At 35.6% G+C, this 19,663-nt stretch overlaps 1 protein-coding gene across 1 annotated transcript in view; it reads left to right on the top strand.

The window, feature by feature from the left end:
- The first annotated feature begins 614 nt into the window (after nucleotides 1-614).
- The window catches only part of LOC145665288 (centrosomal protein 43-like), a 45,573-nt gene continuing 26,524 nt past the window's right edge, over nucleotides 615-19,663 (top strand). Inside the window, exons 1-4 of the mRNA XM_081732583.1 lie at nucleotides 615-814; nucleotides 7,668-7,721; nucleotides 12,135-12,345; nucleotides 18,984-19,060. Coding sequence (XP_081588709.1) covers nucleotides 734-814; nucleotides 7,668-7,721; nucleotides 12,135-12,345; nucleotides 18,984-19,060 — 423 coding nt within the window. The 5' untranslated portion in view covers nucleotides 615-733. The remainder of the gene's footprint in view (nucleotides 815-7,667; nucleotides 7,722-12,134; nucleotides 12,346-18,983; nucleotides 19,061-19,663) is intronic.

The following is a 19,663-nucleotide window of genomic DNA, read 5'->3' as shown; positions in this document are numbered from 1 at the left end:
ATGTTTCCTGACTGCATGCGGCTGATCCCCAAAAAATAATTCCAAAACTGAGGAGTGATTGAACTTGTGCATAGTATATTGATAATAAACTATTTCGTGAAACTGTATCACATAACCCAAAGAACACAAAACATAAAGTAGTCAATTTTTTTAAATGTTTTAACATGGGTTTGCCAAGACAAATCATCATCGATGTAAACACCAAGTGATTTTGTTGCATTAGAATACTCAATTTGTTTTCCATTAATGTTTAGCGAAGGGAAGGATGGATTATTTCCTGGAAAACGAAAGTTTATTGCGACTGTTTTATCTGTATTTAGGATAAGGTCATTTGCAAAAATTTATTCTGTGAATTTTAAAAATATGTGAATTCCTACAGTAGATCTGCACCCTCGAAATATCGAAAAGTTTTAAGGAATATTTTAAGTGACATTTTATATCAATGTTTCACAATTATTTCTGAATTTAAATATTAAATCTGTATTTTCGTGGAAATCCTGGTTCCAGTGCACCAAAATATCACTTATCCTAAGACATAAAATTATTTCGTTTCAAATCAGAACGAATGGTAAAAAAAGAAAAAGAAGTACGCGAACTTATTTCGGAGGAAGTAGAAGAAAAAGAAGAAGAATAGTGCAGCAGGAAAACAGATGATTACTTCTTGTTTATTTGACAATTTGCTTTAGTATTTTATTTGGCAGTGTAGCAATTTTAACTATTACAGTTGACGACGATGTCTGTGGAAGAAGATACGGAGTTACGTGATTTGGTAGCTCAAACCTTAGAAAATAATGGAGTTCTGGGAAAAATAAGAGTAAGTTTATTTCAGGTTAGCTCTTTCAGTACAGCTGAATTAGTTCGAAATGTATAACAAACATTTAGAATAATTTTGCTACAATGTTATTGATGTATAATTTATTTGATGCGTTTGTTTGTTATATTTTCGAAAATTAAAATTTATAATCATGATGAACAAATGCTTTTCAACATAGAGGGACATTGTACACAAAATTTTACTGAAGGCAAAAAATGAAATGATAATGTTTAACCAAGAAAATTGATGGTGCAGTAGAATAAGGCCTATGTTTAGCAGAATGGGTCCAGCTCTTTTCTCTAAAAAATGTTACAATCTTCGTAATTTCTGTTCACATTCGGTTAGTTTAGGTTAATTAAGTTTGTTATATTAGTGTAGGGGTCCCTCATAATTTTCAAAAAAAATGATAGAATTTCGCTTATTTCTACTAATATTAGGTTAGTTCAGGTTAGCTTAGGTTAGGTTAAATTTGGTTACGTTATGTTACGTCTAAGTACGTGCTTCATTCATTTCTCCTGTAATTTTTTTTTTTTTTTTTTTTTTTTTTTACGTACTTCTGGACCCCTTGTAATAAACATACTCCTAGAATAATATGGCAGCCAAAGTTTGAAAAAGAAGATAGGCAAAAGTGCACTTTGAGCAGAACATTCGTAGGAACCGATTCACCTGAACAATTCCTCGGAACAGTTCAAAGATCAGTTCCCAAGAACTATTCTATGAATCGAAGTAATCAAAAAGTAAATTCTTGACGAGTTTGGGAGAACACCTAATGAGCAATTGTAATTCAAGTTCGCCCCAGTAATTCACCCACAGAATGTAAAATTAATATACCCAGGTACATTACATCAGCGAAAATTGGGTTACGATTGCTAACCAAATGATATCCCACACTCACCAAGAATCTGTTCTTTAATTACTACGAATAATGGAAGCGTTCTTGGGAACTGATACCTAAACTATTCCGGGAAATCAATTCAGATGAAACGGTGAATATCAATTTTCAGATTTTTAAATTGAAGGATCTACTGCTATAACCCCATTCAAAAGGCAATAAAATGAGTAATCATCCAAGCCAAAAGTAAATAATGAAACAACTACAGCAAATCGGCATTAGTGCCGTATCGCCAGACCACTTCGAAAACTGAAAGGAAGCACCAAAATGTACTGAATTCGGTTATATTTTGTTGGACTACATTAAGATACGGTAGATGACGTTACTTCACAGTACAAAAACAAGCCGACCTGTACTAAGTGGCCACCAAAAAGCACGAATGCTATATAACCGAGTAAGGGAGGAGGAGAGTAAGGGGATGCGCCCTAAGGGAGAATGCGCGTCAGCGACGGTGGATATACGCGTAAGCAAGGGTATTCCCTATTACCCAACGCCATGCTTTTCGCGCTACCATATCATAAATAATGTACCTCTGCGCGAAATAGTCCTTCCGCCTCCACATACAGTGCCGCTTACAACATCAAAAACCACCAACAAAAGCAACAACTTTCTTCACTTTTACTATTTCACTTACCTCACTTTCACTCATTCCCCCTCACAAACTTAAATAAATTCTCCAATTGACCCGGTAAATTTCCTAAAATTGGTCCGGCGATACGGCACTTAACCCCTGTAAATCTAACGTATAAAAAGTAGCTGCAAGAAAATAACACTGACGGGTAATTATGAATCAACGTTATTACGCACATGTTTGAACAAACAAATAAATAAATTTTGTAGCAGAAATCTCGAAAAATCATCTGTTTAACTTCTGCACACCATCAGAGGAACAAACCGAAATCGAAACCAATAACAGCACACTTGACCAATACAACACCACCTCACCCACGTTCAACTTCTAACATACAAACATAGAGCATGATCAGTCAGGAATACACAATACCCAATGAGCGTCATCAACACAGCACACTACACAATATTAGTGTGACCTACCACTACAAAACAATATTATCAACAGCAGAAGCAAAAACAGCGATCTCTATTACCTTCAAATAACAGTGATTCTATTCCTCCAATGCCACATCCTGTAACAAAGTCACTTGTTCTGCTCGTAGTGCACTTTTATCTAAAAATCTTGGCAAGTTTTTACTTTGGTCATTTCAGTCAATGAATCATTCAGTGAATCGATTCGTAAGGAACTGCTTCCTCGGTACAGTTTGTTAAATATCACTAAGAACAAGTTCCTTAAGAATCAAATCGAATAGAAATCATGGTGGTTCAGAGTGTAATATATCTACAATTATCTTAAACATTGATAGATTTAGAACCAAGCTAAATCAACCACAGTTCTAAATCAATCAAAACCTGAACTATGCAATGAATAAAATAAAAATTGAAAAAAAGTACAGAAAGAACCATCATATTTCTTGTCTGCTATAAAGGGTACACAATAGATAATAAGCAAATTATTAAGGTCCGGAAGCCAAAGTAGAAAAACACATAGAAGAGAATGAACGAAAAATATGAACCGCATAATAGACTATATACATGAAGGGGAGGGGGGGGGGAAAGAGCAAGCCTGCCATACCCTCTAAACAACAATTAAAATTTAGTTTACAAAATTATGTACTTCAAAGGGAACAATTCCCTGAACCCTCCGACCGGAACTAACTATGTATCATAAAATAATAAATAAAAAAATACATGGAATTTTAGTGTGATAGATATAGTTCGGCAACTTGATTCATGAATATTTTTTTTTTCCAAAATATTGAAACTAGAACAAAATTTCCTGCTCCATAATAATAGTTGAGCTTCATCGATATTCCTTGTGAAATATGTGTACAGCTCAAACTCCTCGAATGGCACCAAACGTTATCAAAATTTTTTGTGTACGCTCCATTAATAGGACTGAATATAATTAAAGGAGCGGTTCACAGTTAAATATCCCACTAACCATTAAAGATGAGTAACCAGTGAAAAAGAGTGTTAACTTCATTTACACATATTACTGTTGACAGCCGATATGAAGTCAAATTTCTGATTTGTTATTTGTGAAAAGAAACATTCCCTACGTTAGAGATGTGCCGTCAGGGAAACACCTTAACGCACAGTAGACAGGAACACGCGCAAAATTCACCTGCAACAACGTAGCACAGCACATGAGATCAAATCGTAAGTAAGACTAAGCCTACATGAAGAAGAACACTAGAGCATGACGTTAAATCATATCCACACTTCCGCACTCATATAGAAAAGCAACAGTAAGTCACCGTGTGACTCGATCCGGTAACGAACCTAAAAGAACAGTTACGTTCTCAAAACCGGAACCAAAAGATTCAAATCACTGAATTGAGGAATCGAATAAAATGAATGAAATGGCCAACTTGCCAGATTCTTTTCAAATCACTCTTCTGTGTAACCATTTTTTCCCGCCTGCTAGCGTTCCTGCAGTAGGTATTGAAATCTACACTGCCTTCCTCAGTGGTTTAAATTTTAAAGGTGTATAAAATTAGGTAAACTAAACTAATCTATTCATAAGTAATTAATGTCATGTTGGAAAGCTGGCAGGGCTTAACGGAATAAATGCCTTACTAACAACTAATCTGTTTTTATATAAAATTCAAACGTGATATTTACATGTCAAACTACTGCACTTTTTCTGCAGTTAACTGTTAAGTAATAGGATACATTCTGGACTGTTGTTTTCTTGGCACATGTCAAATAATTGATCAATAATATGCCTGAAATTTTATTATTCATGCGAAAAGCACTCACAAACCTGTGCTAGGTAATCACTGCAAGTTTGAATTGCATCGATTTCCGTGTATGGTAGTTCGAAGCAACTGACCGGAGCGGGAACAGACGATGCAACGGTGGAAAATTTTCCTGTAAATTAGTAACTACTTATATTGTTTTAAATACGATTGTTCACTCGTGTACATCAACCTGTGCTAGGTGAACACTGCAAGCAAGAATTGTGTCTTTCTACTTGATTTAGTAGGATGAATGTTCAATATTTACAAGAATTCAATATTTATTGAATATTCATGTCACTTGAAATGCACTCAGAATCAACTGTGTACCTTTCGGCAGTTTAATTAGTGTGCAATACCAATTTGCATAAAATTTGTGGTTGATTTATCTATAATTGGGGTGTAATGGTTTAAGGAAAGAAAAAAAAATCAATTCTAAATGAGAAAACGCGTTTAATTAACGCTCTTAAATCTTAATCATCACATTTCAAATCTCAGTCGCAAAGTTTAAATAACATACATCTTACAAAAACTTGTGTCTTGCTTTGTTTCTCGAAAAGCACAAATCAAACTGTTGTAGACAACTTTTGATATAATTTCATTTCCAATGCACATTGCTAAGTCGTTCAAATGGCCTTCTGTAAATAATAATCTTAAATAATTGTTCACTATTTCTGAAATTGACACTTTTGAAGCAGCCATGTACAGCAATATCCGAAGAGCGATGCCAGCATTTGGCTACATGGATTAAAGTTCCTTCTCGTTCATGAGTTTTGATGGTTCGAGAGCTGTTCTCTTAATTTTTTTTTTTTTTTTTTTTCATGAAACTCCACTTTTAGTTGTTTATCCAGATAAAGTACTGTTTTTGTATTAGATTTTCTTACTTTTTTTCTTGGCGAGAGTACTTGCAATGCCCGTCTGATTTACTTTCAGGGATTTCAGATGAGCTTGGAAATGCACACCCACAAAGGATTCTTTTAAGTTTTTTGGGTAGTGTTTTAAGAGCGTCTTTGGCTGAATCTTACTGCAGTTGCATCTAATTTAATAATATTCGTAAACAGTACAAACTTTCTAAAATAATTTATATGACCTGCGCAAGTTCCGTGTCCAACTTTTCATTTATAACGAGAAATACTGTTTTCTTCTTTCTTTCTTTTCCTTTGAATGCCATTTATTAAATTTTTTTAAATGAGATATTTTCATTGCTTTTGCTTCAAATGTAACGCAATCAGATTAGTGATGCTAACCAATTCAATCAGAGATTCATAGCTTTACTAACTAACTAACTAACTCTATGGCCTATGGAACCCGGAGGTTCAATGCCGCGTTCACAAAAGCTCTCCACTGACTTCTATCCTTAACTAATTGCATCCAGTTTCTACTTTGTATTCCAATCTCTGCGAGATCCATCTTAATATTGTCCTCTCATCTGCGCCTAGGTCTTCCTACTGGTCGTTTTCCGATTGGTCTTCCAGTCAAGACTTTGAAAGCGTTTCTACTTGCTTCCATTCTGGCTACATGACCTGCCCACCTAAGCCTCGTAGACTAGACGACCGTAACAATGTTGGGTAAACCATATAAATTATGTAGTTCCTCGTTATGAAGTTTCCGCCATTCCCCATTCCCGTTCCTCTTGGGTCCGAATATTCGTCTTAGGATCTTGTTCTCAAATGCTTTCAGTCTATGTTCTTCTCTCAGAGTAAGCGACCATGTTTCGCAACAATACAGAACAACAGGCATGATTATCGTTACTACTATGAATAAGTCTTCATTAGCTGACAAGCTTTTTATCTACAGCATCCATTCTTTCCGATAAAAAAAAAAAAGCAAAACACTGCCATAAATCCTGTTTCGAACTATGTAAATTCTTCCAACAGTCTAACAGCCTTGCATAAAACCTATTTCTTTTCACGAGGGTGGAGCGTGGTGGCTCAGTAGCAGAGCAGTTACCTCTGGTGTGTGGGGTTCCTGGTTCGATCACCAGCCAATAAATTTGTGTTGGACAGCATCGTGTCCGTGGATTTTTTCGAGGTACTCCCGTTTCCTCCCACATTCTCATTCCATCAACTTTTCCATCGTCGTTCACTTGTCTTAATCATCCGTCTCCCTTAGTCTAAAGGGTATAATTGTGGGACGTTGAACGGATTTTTTTCTTTCATAAGAGTCATGTGAAATAGAAACGACAGTCTTGTGGATTGTATTCCAAGATACAACCAGAGTCCTACAAATTTGAGCCATCTTGTTTCGGAGAGAATTTTTAGGGCAGTTTCCTACGGACCACGATTTCAGTCTTTTACATCTTTCTGGAGTTATCGAAATAGTACACTTATAATTTTCTGGAAAAAAATTTCGAGAGAGAAAAAAAAAAAGAAAAAAAGAAACTGTCCCTCTTCAAAATTGATTTTTGCAGCACAGCTTTCCATAAGGTTTTTACAGTCTTTGTTGTGATCCAGTGTAGATTCTCGCCGTGTTGGAAGCATTGTCAGACAATGACTTCAAGAAACTTCATCAGTAGTGTTCAAATGTACTAACGGATTACTACCTTAGTGAATAAATATATATATATATATATATATATATATATATATATATATATATATCAAAATCTTTAACCACATAAAACTTTGTTCAATTAATTGTTAGAAACTTAAAGGGCTATAAATATTAAGAGGAATGAAACTTCCGTACCAATTATTATCGCCTTTTGTAGCTTAAGAACAACTCTCAGTGGTTCATCTCAGAGGAGACAGTTTCGAGTTGGTTCTGTTGCGTTATTTATAACTTTCAGGTAATTCAACAAGTGCGATATTTGTTATACTTTCTCTCCTATTGACTTATTTCTTACGTTTTCATTCGGGTAAGAGGTAACTATGTATTACTGGTGAACATACTGGTGAAATTTCTAGAAGTAATTGATGAGATCAGAAGATGTGAGTTAAAATTAGCAGTTGATGTTCTGAGTAATAGCACTCAGAATCGCAGGGGAGCCTGTCGAAAATGTTCCGATAAATAAGCATCACGACGTATTGTAAGGTAGGTTGTAGTTAATACTTCCGAGTTCGGCTTGTTTGTATTGATGTAAAGTTTTAGACTGGGTATTGGAGAACTATAATAAATCATTATAGGTGTTATTTTTTTTCTTCAGGCCCAATTGAGAGCGAGTGTTTTTTTGGCCTTAGAAGAACAGGAATCGATACAGGTAAGTTTAATTATTGGAAATGTGTAGCTAGCCATTCAGGGTAATTGTAGTCGTTTGTCCTCTAAGTTACTCCTAGTACTTGGGTTGGGTAACATTAATGGTACCGTAAGCTGGTTTTGAGTTTGAGCCTCTTGACAATTAAGGCTACATTTGCACCGTTTCTTATCTGTGTTTTGGAATGCTGAAAATTTATACTGCGACATAATACAGGGTGTCCCACATAAAACCGGTACGGCTCACGCACGAGAATCAAGTAACACTTTAACAGCAACAATGAATAGATAATAATAACGTTAAACAGTTACTGTTTATAAGTGGCCATGGGCATCCAGGCATCGGTGACCTCGTTTCATGACGTTACCAGCAACACGCTGTAATTCTGCAGGCGTGATGTTGTTGTTAATTTCTCTAATAATGTTTCGTTTAATATCGTCTATTGTGTGAGGATTGTCATTCATTCCTTGATGGAGCCTGTAGAATTCGACAATATCAGTTCACTGTTCTAATGCAAACTGCCCCATTCGTGTCACAAATGTTTCTTGTTACCATAAGCACTGATTCAACACGTAACACATTGCAACAACTCAACAATACCAGCTTCTCACAACAAGTGACGCATGAACACAGTGCTGCACTCAACTTTCCGATAAAATGCAGTGTAGCCAACTGTCGAGACAGTGTTGTCACCCCACAAGCGATTTAACTAGAGATGATTAACCGGTACGTGAGGCTTACCGGTTTTATGTGGGACACCCTGTGTAACTACATAACACCTCTGATTATATAAATAAAAAAGTGCATTACATGGATAACGAATATTTATTAGCAATTGAATTTGTTAAAGAAAATCATAAAACTTATAGGTTGAAACCTCAAAATAATGATTTAAAAAAATATTTAACAACTTTCTACGAAATGCCTTTGAAGGTAATTCACTTATAAACTTTCACGTTCTTACTGTTCAGACTTTTCCATACTATATTCCAAGGGATCCTGACGGGGAGATATAGCCTCGATGCTGACCCAACACCATACATTCCAAGAGGGAAAAGGGGGGGATAGCAGCCCCAAGGGATTATCTCCTGGCGAAGATGTTGTTCTAGATGGGAATAATTCTACAATCCATGATATTCTTGAGATGCTATTTTCTTCTAAATTTGCCATGATTGATGGTCAAACAAGTTAAACAGTCATTATGTTATAATCCGATCTTAGTGTGAAGTTTTCGGCATATATAATGTTCCACAGAAGACATAATTTCTCGATGTTCCTTCTTCTTAATGTAAATGCATAACTGTTAGTTAAGAGTGTGTTTCTCAGGGTGGCTCATGTACTGTTCTTTCAACGGGGAAAATCCCGAAGGGTTGAGAGTAGTTTGTTTAAATACCCAAGGTGAAGAAATGTAATTATATATATAGATATAGATAGATAGATAGATAGATAGATAAAACATATCAAAACATTGCTCTAAGTAAAATATTCAGTTCCATCAACATTGATTTTCTAGCGGAGAACTACGTTTCGTGAGAGAATTGCTGATTGTAGTTTCTCAGTCATGTAAATGTTGCTAACTAATTAAATGAAAAACCATGTACAATTCGTAAACACCATACGTATAAAAATGTTGTAGTTTTAATATATTTTAAGAGAAGATCTGTTGTTCAAAACGAAAAGACCGTATCTGCTGAGAAACTGTTTTTTTAGAAAATCATAATTTACTGTTTAGTCGAAAGCTGCAAGCTTACTGGTACAGTAAGGCTTATACTTGAGATAACGTCATCAATATTAGATACGGTTTTCTGCTTTTGTCAGTTAATACCCTGTGGTCATATGATCAGCCTGCAATTAGTATCTCCATTGCACCTTAACCTCTGCCTTTGGAGAGCAGAACTTCGTTGATTCTTCCGTTTGTTATATAATATCGAATTCAATCGTTATAGAGTGGGCCGTGGTGGCTCAGTGGCACAGCGTTCATCTCTAATATATGGGGTCCCTGGTTCGATCCTAGCCCACGCCAAGTGAACCTTGTGGTGGACAAACACCGTGTGCGTCGGTTTCCTCGGGGTTCTCTTGTCTTTTCCCATTTTCTTCATTCCACCATTTCATTCATTTCTCAGCATCTCCGTGGGACGTAAAACTCAAAGATTCCATTTTTTTGAACCATGACAATTCATAGATAAGACATTTGTATAAACAGTAGGTTTTGCAAGTACAACAAGAGTCGTAGCCTATGGCTATCTGAATGACTAACACCGAACTCAGGGATGAAATGATATGTATGGCTGCAGGTATTGCTGTGGTCCTAAAATTTTCATGGGGTGCGTTGTTTTGTGAACATTATGATTGACATAAAAATATATGACAGTAGAAATCACAAAGAAATAGATAATTAACAATGCAAAACGCACGTGTTAATAATTCTATTAAAATATAAAGGCTGCGACACTGTTCGATAGTCTAGAAGCATTTTATGTTATTTTCTCGATGATATTCCTTGAATAAATCATTCCGTTAGTAACATAAATGGGTGTGGATACTCAGAATGAACGAGTCTTACTGCGAGGAAAAACAGAAAATTGCTCCCGACGTACCAGAATGAATTAAGGAAATCATGATGAGCAGGGTGAAAATACGATTATCATAGTTACGTAAACACGATTTTCTCAGTAATATTTATTAATCAAAACAACATGAACTTGGACAGGGACATTTTGAATCTGAGTTTAGCGTCTCTTTCAGCAGCGAGGCTGTATGAAACGTGAACCTACAGCTTAACGTGGAATCCGAACCACATGAGCTCCTGCCGGGAATCGAATCCGGGTTACCTATGCCAAAAATGTGTATGCTAACTGCTTAGCCACAAGGGAGCTCTCTGAATGGGGACAGCTCACGTAATCTTTCCATTTTTCTTTCTCTTCCCCCTTTCTATTTTGTGATCCTCCCTCGTGGCTATATAGTTAAGAGTATGCGTCTTCTGCACGGGAGACACGGGTTCGATTTCCTGCGGCAGCTCGTGGCTCGGATTTCACGTTAAGTTGTAGGTTCACTTCTCATGTATCCTTAATGCTGAAGGAGACACTGAACTCTGATTCTATCTGCCTAATCTCTTTTGAGATCCTAGAGTAGCGGGGAAATCTTTTTTTTATATATATAATCATATGATCAATATACTTGAACAGCAAAGAAAGTAATAATTATTTTGATACTGGAGTCATGACGCCATTAAATAAATGTAAACGAAACAAAAGTAGAAAGTACTGTTCGCCTTGAAGTAGAAGACACAATTCAATGACTAAGATTAAAGGGAGGGTGTACGGCGTATACCACAATATATCCTCGACTTCTGCCCTGGCTGTTCAGGAAGCAGCATGGTCAGGGTAATGGTTAGCACTGGCGCAAATCCCGGGCGGATGAGGGGAACATGTTCCCCCAATCTTGGAACTGGGGACTGCCCGTCCCCAATAATCCAATTTGAAATGTGTGATGATTTGCGTCCGACTGCCACAAAGGAAAGTGAGATGAAATTGGTGTCCCTTGCTTGTTTTATTTTTAATTCAACTATTTGTTTAATTTCTGTAACGATTCCTAAATGCTATTGAGATCATCATCATTTGGCTCAAATAAAAATATTACACCATACATAATTGATTTTCTTTCTTCATAGTTTTGGGGAAGTCATTATTTATATTGTTATGAAACGAGTGTCCTAAAATTTTAATGTGGATCATTGTGCTTGCCTAAGTAGAAACATAACAATTATAAATATGCATTTATTTAGATTTCAGAATGTGTTCGCGACACTGATTTGTAATACCGATATATACCACTACGTCATCTTCATCGCCTGATATATAATATACAACAGATTCACCTCAGAAATCAGATTTATCTACCGTAATATGAGTGTCATCCCCCTCCTCCCCAAGAATAAGCCTCAAATCTACCCTCCTCCCAATGTTTAAGATAACTCTGCTACCCTGATCCTCCACAGCATTGTTTTTCAACTTCATAAATATTTTGAATATCGCTTTAAAATATATATATATATATATATATATATATATATATATATATATGGAATCGGTCTTACCCGTCCCCTTCTCCGCAATTTTGAAGATAGATTTGCGCTACTGGTGGTTAACATACTGGCATGGCAAGCAGGAGACGGGTTCGATTCTCGGCCTCGACACGCCTTTTCCACTCTATGAGTTTTCATGTACTTGATTTCTTTGTATTTGTGTTGGCATATTTTACTCAAAGGAAGTGCGGAAACGTAAGTAGGTAAATGATGTTCTCTAATTTGAACACTGCGAAAGGACAACGAAAATTGCTAGATTATGTAATAGCTTTAAAAATATTATTTCATGATGTATAGCATTGAGTATACTGATATTTTTGTGTTGTATTTTGCAGAACAAGACTCCGTTTCTAAACAAGCCTTTGAAGGAATTCTTGAAGACTCCAGAAGGACCTCTAGTGATGTGTTTAGTGAGAGAATTTTTAGAATACTTTAGTTTAGACTTTTCGCTGTCAGTATTTGATTCAGAGACTTACAAGGGAAGTGATTATAATTACGACACAAGAGAAAAGCTAATCAAGGATTTAAAAATCCCTTCTCTTAATGGTAGGTACCCAAGAGTTACTTATTTTCATGTATTGTAGTTGGAGTTATTTGGCTGCGTTTGTATTTGTGTAGAAAGCACGGTAGATTAGAGATAGTAGAGTGTGTATCCTGCTAGAGTCTTTCTATTTGATCTGTGCCCCTTCTAGCGCTGCAGTCAATGTGTGCTTTCCCGTACCTCCCGAAAAAGATGAGAAGAAGTTGTTGCGGCCGAGATCTTTCAATTGTTAGATGCGGAAGCGTTGCCAAAATGAATTATTTCACAGACTTCGCTGTCCTCTGTCTTGTTAGCCATTGTAAGTAGCCTACGGTCTTCACTCAAGACCAAACGATTCAATGACAAACTGGCGACACAGCTGAGGTCATTCACTTCTTTTCCGTAAGCAAAGGGAAAATTTCCTCTCAGAGGGTGCTGCTGATGAGAGTATAGTTCGCATACTTTCCGAGGGCATAGATGAGATAGACAGGCTCTACATGGGGATCCTGGTCCAGCTTTCAAGGCCATTTGAGTTTGTGATAGAAGCATTATGTATTCTAGTTACATCACTTCGGAATAGCATTGTGGTTCAGTAATAGTGCGTTCACGTCTCACGTGAAGAATCGTAGGATTTGTGAAATTGTGGTGACTACTGTGTTCGTGAGTTTTTTCTGGATTTTTCTGTTTCCTTGCACGAATTCCCTACAAAATGAAGACGGAATTTCAGTAGGAGGTAGAATGTTTAGATGTATACGGTTTGCAGATGATGTGGTGCTTGTTAATCTGAAGAGAAAACCAGTAAGATGTTAGAAAACGTGAGGAAGGACTATAAAGAATATGGGATAAAAATAAATGTTAGAAAGATAAAAGCCATAGTAATGGGAATGAAGTGCATGATGTCAAATATAGAAGTAAAAGAAGAAAAATAGAACACGTGACTAGTTTTCGATATCTGGGTAGTAATGATATGAAATGTGAAAGTGAAATAAAAGCAAGGATAGGAATGGTGAAAGAAACCTTTAGGAGGAAGAAAATACTATTTTGTGGGACCTTGAATAGAGAGTTGAGAAAAAGACTCATAAAATGCTTTCTGAGGCATACTGTACTGTATGGGTTACAAACATGGACATTACACAAAAATGGTGAAAAACAACTGGAAACTTCCGAAATGTGGGTGTGGAGAAGAATGGAGAGAATTAGCTGGGTCGAGTGGAAAACGAATGAGTGTGTGTTAGAAATGGTGGGGGAGAAAAGAACAATTTTAGATATTATTAAGAAGAAGAAGAGAAACTGGTTGCAACATAGGATAAGAAAGAAGTGTATCATAAGGAAAGTGCTAGAGGGTATGGTGGCAGGAAAGAGGGAGAGGGGATGAAGGAGGCTAATGGACGGGGACGGAGGTAACAGAACAGAGAAATCATACGAGAAAACGAAGGAGTAAGCGGAAGACCTTGGACCATGGAAGCTTCTCAATTGCTGCAAGTGACCTACCAATAATGGCAGAGTACGTATGACAGTGATACATGAATTCTATAATCAATGTCCCGTTTTGCCTTAAATACACAAGGCATACACAATCTAGGGACATTAAATTAGAAATTTGTTTTAGCTTCGGTTCAACTCAAAATTAGTACGAGATATAGTTTCTAAACTGTCCTCTTGGGTACATAGTTCAGAACTCATACCCCTAACTTGTCTTACCTTGTAGCCCAAACTTCCGTTCGTGTTTAAATCATTATTTTCACCATATTTCGATCATCTGTGGAATCATTCTCAAGCACAGACGCGATTACACGTGGGTTCAACAGGGAGATTGCTTAGATACAGGAACAAAGCAGTTGTAACCGACCGTTTAACGGCTATTTACATTCTGTTTAGGTTGGCTCCCGTATTGTAATGTTTACCGGTTGTTATGTTGCGTTAAAGTTGGTTCTTGTATTGTAATACTTCACCCTAGTGTTTTTAAAGATTTGTTCTAATGTTAATTTATTTCCGTTGCCAATAAAATAAATGGCACAAATGTGATTAATTTTATATGAGATACGCAAACACACCAATAATTTACCCCGAAAATTTCGAACTGTTTCTTTCTATAATTGTTTCGCGTTACTGTAATAATTCCACTCATGTTATAGCTTAATATAGTGAAATTTAATTTACACTTTTACTCTACCTCAATTTACTTTACCTCATAGAAATATCGATCCAGAACTACATTTGTAAGAAAATTTAACTTCTCATGCTATTTCGCTCTGTTGCTTTACGTCGTTCTTTTGTTAAGAACATAGCGATCATTTCGGTTACGACCGCAAGAGGGCATTTGAATCGCTATACGTGAAACTAACATCGTCAAAATGGCGATTCTCTCACATAGCGGGAACGATGGTTACTATAGCGATAGTAAATAATTGCAAGAACTAACTAGGTGAGTTTTAAAAACTTCATTACATGATTACTTCCAATACTCAGGAGATGTTATTTAATAGGTAAAACGACTGCTTACTTATCTAGGGTTTTGTATAATAACAGAAGGAATATAAATTTGTTTTTGTTCGTAGTCGACTATGCAATATTAAAACCGCTATTATTAAGGTCTGGTGACGCGAGTATGATGGCGCAGTGCAACGCCGTTTTACATTGTAAAAAGACGATGGCTTAGGTCGGCTCCTCAAAACTTAGAAATTTCGTAATCAAAAGTGTAGAATTTTGGAAGTTAACCTAGTATAAATTGTTAATTGGAATAACCTGACTTATTTTGGAAGAAAGGAAACACTGAGGAGTCTGACCGAATTAAAAATTCATCAAAACAAGTCTTGGCCAAAAGCCATCGAGTGTTACTTCCGCCATTACGAGTGATATGAAGTAATGGGCAGGAAGTATAGTTGTTGAAGTTCATCTCGTCGGTTAATAGAACCAAGGCCCCATATTTAATAGGACGTGGGACTAATACCCGAGGAGATCAGTTTCGACGTGTAAATAAATAGGTTTGCTAACCTATTCTGTCCTGTGAAGCCAAAGATCCAGGTGACAAGGACCGAGAGGACTATTTGTAGGAACCTCCATTAATTTGGTAATCTCCATCCATTTTATTTTATTTTCTTCTTGTTTCGATTATAAACAGAATCACGAATTCACCAAATGGAGTGCTTCGAAATAAATATGTATAGTTAAAACGAAAGGCGTTACGCGTTTAAACAGCTCATCTCGTTTCCACTCAATAAAAAGATATCATAAGCATATGTGATCAACATTGAAAATTGTTGGTGAACTTTACTTTGAGCGCACCATTTGATATTAATGTGCCTCTAATATTTTCCATGTGAGAATTGATACATTTTTTTTATTATTGTTAGATTAAGTAATATTTTCACTCTAAGATGTCATTTTGAACGTGTGTCCCATTAAATAATTTGTTTAGGTTGTTTAGGTTAGGTAAGATTTAAATTGAACGTGTCCCATAATATACATCTACCTCGATTGTTAGGTTAGAAAATCTGATTGTGTGCTTACGGTTAAATAATGTACTTTATTTTTGTCTCGTGATATATTTTGGAAAATGTATATTTCAATTGCTTGCTTAGGTTAGGTAAATTGAATTTGTGTACTTACGGTTAAATAATGTCCTTTATTTTGTTTCGCGATATATTTTGTGAAAATATGTATTTCAATTGCGTAGGTTAGGGCTTTATATAGGTTAGGAAATTCAATTCTGAATGTGATTTCGTCTATGTAACTTGTATTTTTTTTTTAATGTTAAAGGATAGTAAATGTGCCGCTTTCCATTGATGTGGTCTCATGCTATGCGAGTGCATACTCGGTCTGCCGCTTTCCATTGATGTGGTCTCATGCTATGCGAGTGCATACTCGGTCTGTGCAGATTTCAGCTAACCTTAAGTTGTAGTTTTTTTTTTTAAATATATTATTCGAATATGCTTTCGTGCAAGACTCTGTTTTGGGCACATATTTAGTTTAAGGGTGCCATTAACGCGTTATGAGTACATATTTGCCTCATCGGGAGTTAATATAGCTGATCGATGTTCAACTTTATTTATAAACATATACGTACTTACGGTTATTCAATTTGTCGTTCTTAAACACAATCTGAAATTTATCATGTGTCCATTGCTCTTGAAAATTAATGACATTATATTGTGAAGTTAAAAGTGATAATAATGTTGATAATGACGTTCTAATCTCTCATAAGATATGTAAACCCTGGCGTAGAGAAGTAGAAGTAGAGCATTTTTTTTCATTTGTAAATATCTCATCTCATTAATAGTAGAGTTTTTTTTTTTTTTTTTTTTTTCGTAGATGTATTATGTACGGTTGATATATGCTACTTACTTGTCCTAAAGTACAATGAGAATGTAGTAGCAGTCATGTACGGCTTATGTTGTCGCTTCATTCAAACGAATGACAGGGTTATAAATAGTGAACGTCTATTTAGTAATAATCTTAGTAATAATAATGTCATTTTGTTAAATGAGTAACTAGAGCGTATGGACCATTAGTTCTTGAGTGATCACGAACTGAATATGTATCATAAAGATATCAAAATTTGAGAATTGATACAATGTTTATATTAAGTTAATGTAATAACATAATATCGTAAGTGATTTGAACATACTGCGATGTAGGCAAATATTTGACAAACATTATTCTGTTACTCCTGATAATTTTTACAATGTAACTGTTGACTGATTGGCACAAATAAACAATCACGACAAAATTTCAATTCTATAATTTCGAATACTGCTCATAGAGTTAAGCATATGTAAGTTTGATATTTTTTTTTCTTTTCATTCAATTTAAGTTAACGACGTTGAGTCTTCTTTCATTTCGACCAGCCACTAAACAAGAATTTGAGATCTTTTTGATAAATTCGTTCCGCATGCTTGAACTGATTTTTTTTTCTTTCTTCAACTACCGTAATATTCGGGCTGTTATAATTGGCGAAAGCTAACATAACCTAAACATTAAGTTTAAATAATTGTGAAATAAAACGGTTTGTTTTACAGTAAGCGAGCAAGTGTGAGTATTGTACACAAGTAATTACAAACATAAAAGATAACCGCTCAGCGCTCTGAGTGCACAAAGGGTATATGACATTTGTGCCGTTCTTTTGGAACCCCATAAACAGGTGTAAGGAATAACAGCGGTGAACACTTAAGCGATAGAAGTTAAAGCAACGGCGTGTTTGCACAAAAACTCAGAAGTGGGGAACAGAATTTACAGAAAAGTACCGCGGAACACGTAACTTCGATGCAGGTTTCGAATGATACAATAAGATAATTAAAAAATAGCTTCCGACTAGCATTACATTTGTGCTTGAGAATGATTCCAGTGAGGATCGAACTATTATAAGGGTTATGGCTCAAACGTGAATGAAAATTAGAGGTAAAAGATAAGATTTTGAGTTTATTACAAGATATTTACGGAAGTTATGCAATTTTATCGTTTCCTGAATATAATAAAGGAGGGTGAGATATGATGAATGACGATAATCGCTAGCGATGTGCCTTCTAGAGTCTTTCTGTTTCAAGTATGTTCTTTCTGTCGATGTGTGCTTTCTCGTACTTCCTTCGAAAGAGAAGGGAAATTGTGTTACCGAGTTTCTTCAATAGTTGGATGCGAACAGGGCTGCCGCTTTGAATTATTTCACGGGCTTCGCTGTACATTGTCTTGTTAGCCATTCTGAAGAGCGTACGATGTTGACTCGCCAAAACGAAACAACTAAATGATAAATTAGCAACAGTCAAGGTCATTCACTTCTTTCCCCAAAGCAAAAGGAAGGTGTTCTGTGTAAAACGTTGGCGGAGGTGGGGCTGAAATATGTTTCACATATTTTCCGAGGACACACTTGAAATAGAAAGGGTCTACTGTGAGTCGACTGTTTTCACCGGTACGAGTCTGTTTTATGTGATACACCCTGTATTATACTGATAAATCCGAAAGATGTATTGTATATCATTGCTCTTTGTGTTCTGGACAACTTGACCGTTCCATGTGTTCGTATGGTTTAGCCTACATTTTCAGAGAAATATAGGTTAAGAAAATGAATGCTCAGCTTGATGCATCATATTCCTAGCTTAGACCCGAAGAAATAACAGAATTTCCTCCTAAACTTTGGCTACGTTACCTTAATTTTCTAGATTATTGCCTTTAGGGCTATTTGAAAACTTTAGACTACAGTACTACACCAGAAGCGACCGACGAACTGGAACACGGGATTCGGCGGTCATTAAAAAGCTGGAGACATGACCTATTGGCCGATATTATATCACATATATAATTATGACGAATAACCTGTTTCGTTAAAAACGTTCTCTTTTGTTGACTGTGAATATATTTTGTTTATAAGTCTCCAGTGTCTCATGTTGAAAATCTTCTACTTGTGAGAATATTGGTTTTAGCTTAAAAGTAAATAAATTAAAATACATATATTACATTTCAGATTCTTTATAAAATAAGTACAGTATATTAATAACATAACCAAACGTAACTAGTATTTAATAGAAATAAATATTACACAATAACATAAATGATGAATGCAACGTTATAAATAACAATAGATCATTAATTAAATATTGAGAGCTGTTGTGTACTTGTTTATGATTAAAAAAACGAAACTAATTAATATATGTATATTTTTTATATTTTTAAGGAAAGAAAGGGCCTTTATTGACTGAAGTCTTTCATCTTGCTCAAACACATACGAATTGCGTCCGAGTAGCTCAAAAGGTAAGTATCTAACCAACAGTGGTATTATTATTTCACCTTCTCTCCCCAAGAACTCGTGTCGAACTTATTCCGTCCCCCGTATTAATCTTGGTCGGACCATTTGTAAGGGACTTTTGCCCATTCGTTCTTTGTTAAGATGCAGTAGATCCAGAAACTAATATAAGTAACGGAGAATTAACACGATCGTTTGATAAAGGATGTTGTCATTATAGGTATATTCTACAGTCAGCAACAAAAGTTCTTTCAATCTAGCGATTTTTTTTTTTTTTTTTTTTTAAAGAAATAACGGTGGTATGTCTGGAACGTACAGAAAATTATTCTTTTTAATTTACTGAAAACTATACTCAAATTATCCTTCCATTCTGAAGTTAAGAAACTAATTTCATTAAAAAAAAAAAAAATCGCTGACTGTACATAGTCGTTATGAAAAAATAAAGTGTGATATTGATGAGTATAATTTATTAATTATTATATTGTTATTCTTTTTGGTCTGTCACATCATTTCGAAAGCACAACTCTAGTGTTTTCAGCTATCGTAGTAATGAGAACGCAATCATCAAAATAAAATATTCCTTAACTGTTATTTTAGATTATGGATTAATA

Source organism: Thermobia domestica, chromosome 1, assembly GCF_964235325.1.
Source record: "Thermobia domestica chromosome 1, izTheDome1.hap1.1, whole genome shotgun sequence".
Taxonomy (NCBI): domain Eukaryota; kingdom Metazoa; phylum Arthropoda; class Insecta; order Zygentoma; family Lepismatidae; genus Thermobia; species Thermobia domestica.
This window is presented reverse-complemented; position numbering and strand designations above follow the sequence as displayed.